The sequence below is a fragment of the Atta cephalotes genome (genome assembly GCF_000143395.1).
Source record: "Atta cephalotes unplaced genomic scaffold scaffold00009, whole genome shotgun sequence".
NCBI lineage: Eukaryota > Metazoa > Arthropoda > Insecta > Hymenoptera > Formicidae > Atta > Atta cephalotes.
This window is the reverse complement of record NW_012130073.1, coordinates 2930502-2941917: the sequence shown is the minus strand read 5'-3', so window position 1 is coordinate 2941917 and position 11416 is coordinate 2930502. Positions and strand designations below refer to the sequence as shown.

At 31.1% G+C, this 11416-nt stretch overlaps 1 protein-coding gene across 1 annotated transcript in view; it reads right to left on the bottom strand.

Moving 5' to 3' along the window:
- Positions 1-18: 18 nt before the first annotated feature.
- The window catches only part of LOC105627494 (facilitated trehalose transporter Tret1-2 homolog), a 12911-nt gene continuing 1513 nt past the window's right edge, over positions 19-11416 (bottom strand). Inside the window, exons 2-8 of the mRNA XM_012208774.1 lie at positions 4590-4719; positions 3833-3968; positions 2340-2796; positions 1603-1852; positions 866-1072; positions 590-782; positions 19-337 (exon numbers count right to left, since the gene is read on the bottom strand). Of these exons, the coding sequence (XP_012064164.1) occupies positions 105-337; positions 590-782; positions 866-1072; positions 1603-1852; positions 2340-2796; positions 3833-3968; positions 4590-4719 (1606 nt within the window). The 3' untranslated portion in view covers positions 19-104. The remainder of the gene's footprint in view (positions 338-589; positions 783-865; positions 1073-1602; positions 1853-2339; positions 2797-3832; positions 3969-4589; positions 4720-11416) is intronic.

Sequence of the window (11416 nt, the reverse complement as noted above, 5' to 3'; positions counted from 1 at the left end):
TTTTTTTTTTTTTTTTTTAATCGGTTTTAATACTTTCTCCGAGACATCTTGAACTCTGCGTTCATAAATTCGTTACGAAAGAACGAAGGGAAAAGTAAGAGAGCTTAAACGTTCTGCATGATGTTCGGATTGAGCGGCTCGGTCGCCTTCTGCTGAGCCCTTCTTGCGGCGCGCCGCTTTTTGTCCTTCGCCTCCGCTCCCAAGGCCAGAAAATTGTTGTGAAAGTATTCCTCGATCTCTGACAGCTTCTTCCCGTGCGTCTCTGGCAGCAATAGCCACACGAAAATAGCCGCCCCCACGGAAACACCGGCAAAGAAATACTGCACCGCGTATGCACCTTGAAATAGAAGAATTTTCTTAGCCAAGTTTGTCTATACATATAACCATTTTGAGAGATATATGATTCTCTAGCCTTAATTTTTAGTGAAATAATGATTAAATTAAGCATTCAGATTAAATAAAAAGAATAACAGAAATGAAAAATAGAAAAGTATACCAAAGTAATTGGAATGTGAAAGAGAATATCGTTGCAAGATATCACAATATGATAATTATAAGTTTGAGATATAAATACACATTTCAAATGTACCTCCTAGGAAAATTTGCAAACTTCTATAGCTCTGCAACGCGGCGAACATGAGTAGATTCGCTATAGAATAACTGATGGAATGGGCGATCCCACGGATTTCAGTCGGGAACAATTCCGCCGTCATAGTCCATGGAATGGTCAACATCCCGACCATCGATGTACACACATAAAGTAGCAGGCAAGCCACCGGTACCTGCGAGCATCACGTCGTATTTTCTCACGTATTTTAAAAATTAAATTTAACAAAATTATACGAGAAACAATTCTAGAACTTACCCAGAATCCGCTACGATCGCCATTCTTAATGTTCAGCGTGAAATAACCGGAAACGATCATACACAGAGCCATCCCGATGGATGATATAATACACAACGATCGTCTCTTGTATCGCCTCAATAACCAAGTGTTCATCATGGAGCACAGGAAACGCGTTAGGCCCACCAAAATTGATGCTAAATACGCATCTACACCCGCACCCACTTCCTGAAAATTGTAACCAGTTTTAATGTCCCACATCCGTTATCCGTTATCAAGGAAATTTTGCTCAAGTAACTAAAACATTAGTTAGATCTGAAAATACTTTCGTTGGACTATCAAAACAATTATGTGAAACACACAAACTATTTTCTAAAATGTTAAAACTTTTTGCAGCATTACTCATCATGTTTGAGATACGTATTTACTTTGATGATCCAACAAAATTGTTTTTAGATCTGTAACTAATTAAATATTTGATATTTTAGCTTATTCTTTTCGTGCAGTTATAAATCGACCATCAATAAACAAAATTTTTAAACAAAACACGAATCATCATGAAATGAAAATGACTATTAAAAGTCATTTTTCAATCAATTACAATTCATTTTAATTATATTTTGACGTTGTCATAACATTGTAAGTTGTTATCATTATATGTACATAAATTATAATTGAATATAATTTATAAAATATAAAAAAACAAGATACATAAAATCTACTGGATATATATACATATATAAATATCTTTCAATTACTTGGAACCAAGTCACTGCGTAGAACAGCGTAATATAAATTCCAGAAAATTGCTGAAATGAAAAGAATAGGAAGAGTATCGCCATAGGTTTCCATCCAGTCGGTTTAAGAAATCCTCGCCATTTACTGGCCGCGCTACCATGTTTGCTACGTCGTTGCTCATTCAATTTAATTTCGTGTTCCTTCACAATATTGGTAAATTGCGCCAGAGCCACCGATGTCTTGCTTTCCGATGTCTCATTCTTATAAAGCCTACGCAGAATTACCAATGTTTATATATTAGGTGTAGTAAAAAGAAATCCATTATTTTTCTATTCAATTTCATGCAAAAATAATGGTTTTCTTTTTACTACACCTAATATGTTAAAAATAAGAGATTGCAAAGCTGTCTTGAGACAGCCTCTTATACATTGTATACATTTATTTTGAAGAACGATTTAATTAGTAAATATCAACTCTTGCAATTAGTTCTCAAATTATTAGCTCTCAAGTGAAAGTGTTCATTGTTACACCGAGCAAAATTTTTAGTTAAAAATGAATGAAAAGATTCTGATCAATCAAAATTCTCTTAATTATCTTAATTAGAGTTATAATACATTCAATCAAGAAATTTAGACTTGTTCATGTTTAACCAGAATTTCAATGCAACCATACTCTTTCAGATATCTATAATTTTACATTTTGTTGTATATTTTGATGTCTATGAATTTTGTCATTTAATAATCAGATTAAATTATACCAGTCCAAAGATTTCTTGGCATCTGCTTTGCGGCCTTTCGAAATAAGCCAGACGGGCGACTCCGGTACCAGAAATTGCACCATAAAAATGGGTATGAACGAGTAGGCGGTGCTGAGGTAAGCGACTATTTTCCATTTTATGTAAGCACCCTTCAGATAACACAACACCATGCCGAATGATGCCAACGTTGGTCCAAATGAGATCAAGGATCCACGGAGTTCCGGCCTGGCTACCTCAGTGATGTAGACGATTGCTGGCGAAGTCATCAGGGCAGTCGCTAATCCGGTTAACAAACGACCGACTAGTAACATCGGTATATTGGTCGATGTGCCGATTAAGATCCAGCCAATCAAAGAGGGAATCGCACCGATCTGCAGAGTTCTCACTCGACCAAATATTTCCATGAGGAAGCCCCCTATTAAGGCACCAACTGGCGCACTCACGACGGCCAGACTGGCTGAAAAGTCGGAATCGATATTATTTATTTTGTGCTCTCTATCGTGTCACGTCCTTAATCCTTAATTCATACTAATTTTCTCGTTATATTTTATTATATCTTTATTCATTTTTTTTCTTCATTCATTTATTCTTTATTCATTTTATATCTTTATTCATTATTTAGTTCAACGTATTTTTAGATTTTTCCCAATTATCGTATAAAAACTGTTTTTAATTCTTTATATACCTAAGCAGAACTACATATCACGATAATGTCAAAATAACATTAAAATGAATCGTGACTAAGTTAATATCATTTTAACGTCAAACTGATGTTAAAGTGAATTATGAGTGATCGAAAAGTGATTCAATAATCATTTTAAAGCCATTTTGATGGTTTCATGACGACTTTTGTTCTGCTCGAATACGTTTCAATAAAATCATATTCGAACGATCACACAAGAGCTCGATTAGCTAGACTAAAAATTTATAGGTATAGGAAAAAAACAATCTTCCATTGTCGCGAGAAGATTGCAATACCGATGAGAATAGATTGATCTTGCGTAACGCGAATTTAATCAGAGCACGAAGTTCGAATGGACAACTGCCTCTCATGCAACACAAACACGCACAACAATGTGCATGTATGGTTTTCTTCTGATAATTACAACTTTTACGTAATCACTCTCGTGACCGTACTTTATCAATAAGAGAAGATAACTAGCTGTTAATGATTTTACGCAAAACTGACGCTACATTTACAATAGGTATTCATTTATTTTACGATAAACGTAATCTAACTTATATAACTGTAAATAGATTATTATCTCGCGTTGTCATTATTTTGAGTACTTATGAATGTATTATTCAAAGAAAGAAACAATCAATGGTTATCATAATTCGTAATTTATATTACGTATGTAATCGCTTTTGATCGTTGAATCAAGCGACATATTACACTTTCATCACTTTTATCTTTACTGCCTTACTATATATATATATATATATATATATATATATATATATATTTGTGCAATACATATATTTGTACTTACCTATCCAGGAAGTTTGTTCACGCGTAGCATGTAACTGTGTGTTTTCCTTCTCAAGATGAGGAATGAGAGTTGCTGAATATGCCATAGTGAAGCCCACCGCTATGTGGAAAGACGCTGCAATGATGCAGGCAATGATCTGCGAAAATTGTTATGAAAATTGTTATGCATAGCTTCCGTAAAATTTCACCTTGGTTTTCTACTTTATCATGATACTTTTAAGATCCACGAAACAAACGAGAAATAAACGAGAACAAATTCTCAAACTCATTTTTTTTATCTTTTCTTTAAAATGAATTATTCTCAAAAGATATTATTAAAAAAAATATATATTATTAATTAGAATACAAAAAAAATCTGTTATTAAATCTAATTTAATGATCGAATACTATTCAAGCAGAAAATCATGTAAGAAAAAATGTTTCGCTAAAGTATCTAAAAATTTTAGATACAGATCTAAAAATAATTTCGTAGGACTATTAAAATAATTATAGGAAATATGTAAGCGTTGATAACAACGCTACAAAAAGTTTTAACATTCTAGCAACCAGTTTGAGTCTTATATAATTATTTTTATGGTCTACACAAAATAATTTTCAGATCTGTATTTAGCTAAATTTACATATTTCAGCAAAATTTCTTTTATTTTTTTTACATAGCTTTTGTAAAGCTTTTCTTTCACATGGAAAACATACTATCACTCGAAAATAGAACGAAGTAATTATCTTTTCTCTTCTTGGAATAATGATATAATTGATACCTCTCGAATGGCATTTCTAAGGTTCGTTGGTTCGACGAAACCTTTGTTGAGGCTCCGACTCGAGACGATCGCATCTTTAAAGCACTCTCGCTCATTCTCTTCGATATTCTTCGATGCTTCTCGCTCCACGCTGAAACACAATAGGGTGTTATTAATCGATCTTCAAATAAATCGAGATTAATATTATACTGACGCGAATTTTACCGACTCGTCTTTTACTGTGTTTTTCATATCTTTTTTCTGAAAACATTGCAATTTACAATAGTTGTTACTTGTTTGTCACGTGTGTTACTTGTTTGTTCGACGTTTCGATATGCCATTTAAGTGACGACGCAGCCTATTATCTTGTCCTGTGTTCATTTAAACTGTGATTACAGTCCATAAATGTCTATCGCATCGATCCTCGACTATGTTGGTTTCTCGCGAGTTTCATGTATCAAAACGCAATTCACAATCGATAGCAATGTATAAGCCTTAAAATTAAATTAAATACAAACTGATATAATTAAATCGTTATTAATTAAAATAAAACCGTTGTAATTAAATGATATTAAACATTTTTTATTACAATAAAAAACGCGAATTATTTTTTATTTGCAAAGTTACAACATTTATGCATGATAATGCTATCTATTTTAAAGAAAGTTTTAATTAATATAATGAATTGTTCTTCGTTAATACAGAAAGAATGTTTTTTACTATTTAAAAATTTAATAGATACTCTGAAAATAATTTTATTGAATTATTAAAATAATGTAAGACATTATTGGTTGTTAAACTGGTTGTAAAAGCTTTTTTACAGTACTGTTTATCATGCTCGAGATTTCTAAGTAATTATTTTTGGATCTGTAATTAATTTTTTTTACGCTTTTTTTTACGATTTTTCAGCAAAATCATTCTTTCCGTGTGCACATTATTTTTGCAATCGATTTTTATAATCAATATTTTTCTATTCTATTTTCGATTCTATTTTTTATTTGACATACATTTCTAAACAGTTCAATAAAAGTGTCTAATCTAATATTACGAAGTTACAATAAGCCAATGCTGTATTTATGGCGCTATTTCGCTCGCAGCTTGACGTACGAAAAAGTGACGTAATTTTTAGAAGCAACTCATTTTACATTAAAGATATTAGGTGTAGTAAAAAAGAAATCCATTATTTTTGCATGAAATTGAATGGAAAAATAATGGATTTCTTTTTACTACACCTAATATGTTTATCGAATTCTATTTTTTCTCGTAAACATTTTCTAAGCATCGAATCTATTATATGAATTACGAAAACTGGTTTCTCTCTTAAATAGATCTAACTATAACAATGTGCTCTTGTAGCTTCAAATTGTCAGACGCAATTTCAATTGTCATACTTGTGACATTTGCAATAAAATTTATCTAATTATAGCAAAATTAATAATCTTGTATCATCACGAATCAAAAGGAAAAATATTGATGTAAAATATTGGGTTGTCCGGAAAGTTCGTGCCGACTAATCTATATAATTTAATAAATGTATACTAAAATTTAAATTTTCTGCGTTTCAATTTTCAACATCGGCGAACTTTCCCAATATATGCGGGGTTTAAAGAAATTATGTTTATTAAATGAATAATTTTTACTGTTGATTTGTAATTTTTTTTTAATTCGGATATTTAATTTTTTTTACAATGATATTAAATATCCGAATATCTGTTCGGAAAATACTAGATGGTCTCAATCAATTGATTTACCATGCAAGGAAATAGAAACCGCTGGTTGTGTCTGCTAAGCATAGACAATGTCAAAACGATAGTCTCCAACCGATTGTCTCGCATAACAATGAAATCACGCGGATGGATTCTCGAACCTGTTACACCGTGACTCATTTATCATGGTGAACTAATTTATCATTATAAATCAATATCGTTTTAATTTAATTTATTAAATCGTTTTAATTTGAGAAGAAATACTGTGAAAAATGAGATCTGCTTATTTTTAATGATTATTCTTTTAATCAGGTTTGAAAATTTATCATTGTTTTATATAAATTATTTATAAATATGCAGAATTATTCATCGTTGATTAATATGGTTTTTAATTTTTGTATTACAAGTTTGACTATGAATCTCATCTTTCTAAGCGTGATAATTTTTTTCACACAGGCACTTAGCTAACAATTAATTTACACGAATAAAACGTTTGAAAACACTTCTCATTAAATGAATTTGTTGTTCTCAGTTAAAAAACGACGATCTTGGTTAGATATAATTATATACTTGATGTGAATTAACACGCGTTGTCGTATTATTGAACACAGTTGAATCTGGTTTCTAGCTGTGAGTTTAACAAGTTGGGACGCAAACAAATTGCAGTTTAACAAATCTATTTATAACACAGCTTATCTAGTCTTATCGGGTATATATTTTTTTAAATTCAAATTACTTTATATTAGACAATTCAATCAATTATTATTTTACAGTGCTGTAATAAAATTTTATAAAAACAATTACTGCATTTTTCAACTCATTATGCAACTTCACAAAATTTTTACGTAAAATTTTAAATAATTATGTATACTATTTTGAATGATGTTGCTCTCTCTCTCTCTCTCTTATGCGATAGATAATAAATATAATGTAGGTAATCGATATACAATACATGTTGTTACAAACTATTTATATATCTAATTTGAATACAAAAAATGATCATTTTTTACGCAATTCGATTCTTATTGTGTCTTCAGGGTCGAAACGTTTTCATTTATCCGAAGGAAGTAAAATTATTGCCGCGAGTATATCATTAAGAAATCTACACATACAGACAATGACTAGCTCCTCGAGTCGATCATCGTAATTATTGCGATTATGTCAGAGAACACAATGATTTTCATAATACATTATTTTTTGCTTAATATTTTCTTAAAATAGTCTTCAATTCGTCATTTCTTTCCTCGTCACGGACTATTATATCTATTTTCGATAAGGTCACGTTCATAACTTCTCCGAACGTCATACGAAAAGTACGTGCAATGCAGAGTACTGCTCCAAGATTAAATATTATATCTCATATCCAGATGTTCAATATTTAATTTAAGTTGAATTTGAAACTCGAAAATGTTTTGCACAAAGTGAAGTAGAAAAATCTTAAATCGGTTTATATTCGCGAAGCAAATCCACAAGATTTACACTCGCTGTAACCTGTGTTCTTCACGAACAATATGCTTGGATGCCCAAACTAAGTACAACTCGTCATGCCCATTTTTCTGGTATTCAGAATAGAAAGAAGGTCAGACCAGAATTGTTATTCACGGGCTTCTTTATTCAGATCGTGATTTATTCTAACAAGTTAGGACAATACATATCGCGATAATACCGAGGTTTTCGCGGAATTCATGCAGACGTATGTAAGTAAATTGTTGGCTCTCAAAATATCGATTCTATTTATGAAGATATGTCGATTCATGCAGACACAAGATGGTCACTTTATATCTTTTACGGCAGTCTATACATCGACATGTAAATTTTTTATACCACTTCCGCAACAGTTGCATTGTTATTACAAGCGTGCGCTTGCGGCAAGAGCCGTTTGACATTTCCCATGAGCGAGAGGCGGGGTAGCCATTTCACTTCGCTACATGTCGTCATCGAGGAGACTAATTACTACTGTTACTTACGTACTTACGTACTTTGCGTTCTATTGGGGGTATCACCTGCACTCACGGAACTTATGATGGCATTTATTGCTTATTCAATTCCTTGCAATTTTTAAATTCTTTTAGATCCATGTCCACAACTCACGATTAATTCTTAATTCAATTTATTCCTCGTATCTTTTCAATTCAAGAAATAGAATTGAGGACACATAAAATGAGGATCAGATTGAATTTGGTTAATGGGCCTTCTACAATAAGCCATTAGTAATAAATCAGAAGTCAGAAGCTAAAAATTGATCAATCATAGTCGTCAGTTTTTAATTTCTGGCTTTTGATTTATGACTTATTATAATGGCTTATTATAGAAGGCCCATAAGAGTTAATGGAACGTGAGTTGTGGAATTGAGTCTTAGACCCAGTTCCACAACTCATTGAATCTCTTTCCAATTCTAGAATTGGAAAGAGATTAGAAACAAGTTGAACCTCAGTTAAGAGTTGTCACAGCTAACTGTGAGTTGTAGAACTCCAGTCCTTAATGTTACGACTGCAGTCTTTGATACAGCTCGTTTATTATTCCACGCGAATCCCATCGTCGCGAATTGCTGCTACTGTTGGTGGAAGGATCTTTCGCGGGATTATTTTGCATCAGCTAAAAGTAGATTCGAAGTGGCGTAACCACTTGCGGCATTAACCTTGGCCCTGATTCAACAAAGATAGTAACAATGCTAGCGTGACATAAGCAAACAGATAAATCGTGGACATGTCTTGGCCTGTGTTGCTCTTTTCCGGTTAACATTTTTATTTTATTTTACGCAAACATCAAAGTCCGAATCAAGATATAAATCGAACATATAAAAATAGACAAATTGCAACGCAAGTTAAACGTACGTGGATAATTTTACGAATGTTGTATCTGTTAAACGCCCATATATAATGCGATAAATAGATCTAACATCGATGAAACAAGATTAAATTAGAAAATTCCCGTATCTGTATAAGAGAGATCGAATTATATTAAGTGTAATTTTGTGATAAGACACAAAGTATTACATCGCTTACATATGTTTATTGAGAAACACTATCTTACCTGTTATTCTATCGATTAAACAGTCTATAGCCCAATAATAAAATTTGCGAGATGAACACAACTAAATCCGTGTTTCCTGTATGAAATATTCACGAGAATACTTTATAGCGCAATTTCCTTTCATTTCGACTAGAGATAATCATTTTTTGTGCAACGATCACGCACACGAGTTACATTACATCATCGATTTCGCATCGTTTACACGTGATATGACTTTTGTGCCAAAACACAAGTTAAAAAGATTTTTAAATTTATTTAAGCAGTGACTTTTTCAGAACGAGTATGTAAATTTTATAATCGTCATCGATTTGAAAACGATTTTCTTCATTCTAATCAGCTTTTTTTTAAAATTTTGAAAAATAAATCTACATATATATGCGATTATAATGGACGTAGAGAAAAAATATTCACAAATGTAGCCCCACCGATTTTTTTTGCAACATTCAAGAGACAATCACGAGAAGCTAACGTCACGCATCAACTCAGGATCAAAGATTAATTGGTGGGCGATCTCACAATCGAATATCCATTCGCGAGTCCTTCTTTTGACTGCAATCTCAAAAATCTATTGCCAATTGAAAAACTTTACTTACTTGCTGAACACTTGAGATATCGATTAAACTCTTAAACCTCTTTTATTTCGATAATGATAATTCAAAATTATTAAATTGTTATTTATTAATTTGATTGATTATTATTTTGATTGGTTATTATTTTTTATCATAAACTTTGAGATTGGTTATTATTTTATCATAAACCTTGTTTTAATAAAAACTTTGCTTATTATTTTAATTAATAAGCTTTGTGTATTATTAACATATTCCAACTTTGATTATTTTATTATTGAATTATTCGCTATTTTAAAATTTGAGATAAAAATCAACGATTTAAATCTCTTCGTTATCAATGATTTTAACTATCCACTTTTCGCTTGCCGATATCTAAATTTTTAAACAAAACAAATAGTTATCTTGCTCTTACATACTTAATTTCAATTTTAGGTAATATATTGCGATATCTTCGATAACATTTAATATTTCAAAATAATACCCACAACGTTCTTTGTTTATGTAATTATAAAGAACGACAAAATCAAATTACATAATTTGAATCATATCTCTTTTTAAGATATTTCAGCTTCAACGAAACTGGTTCCTTGAGTAAGTCTTTCTATTAAGATAGCCGCAGGCGAAAAGTCGTCTGCGTTTAAAAGATATCCATCATGTTCGTCTCATAAAATCATGACAATTATGTGATAATTGGATGGAATTTTATTTCTTGCGACTTTGCGACGTTCGCGTATTTAATTATATTTGAAACTAAATATATGCATATATTTTGTATTCCTATGATGGAGACAAAAGGAATTCATTTCAAAGAAATTTTTGATGGTGTAGCTAATTTTTGAGAAGCAAAACAATGACTAGGTTTTCGGTTAGGTACCGTACGATTCTTTTCTGTCAAAATACAAAAGAAACAATTTTTTTTGAGAAGATAAATCTCCTAAATTTTCTAAAGAATACTTATAAAAATATTTGAGTTTATTGATGTATTGATTATTTGGAGGTGTGTCTTTTTTATGTATAGTAGTAATCTACTGATATTTCACTTCAATTAACAAATTTCATCATTTCCAAGCTGAAGTGAAATATCAGTAAATTATTATATAATATATTTCTAAGGGCTATTTCGACCAATTTCTATTAACTTTAATAGACGGTCAAATAGTCCATTGAAATAGTCCATTGGACAATCGTATCTATCATTAACAAATGCGATGAACCTATGAAAATATCCCTTAATTAAAGGTTTATTTTCTCCATAAACAAAAAAAGATTTCTAAGAAATTTATAAAAAAAACGTGTAAAAAATACTCAATACCTAAACTAATATAAAGATTAGATATTTTAAGATTTGTTTTTTCTATAACAATAAACATATTGAAGACATATTGAAGACATATTGAAAAATATATTTACAAAGTACATGGAACAATTATGTACTTTAGAGTTTCTGCCATGTGTGTGCCATATTATGTACAAAAAATAGGAAGATTAGATATTTTAAGATTTGTTTTTCTATAACAATAAGACATATTGAGACATATTA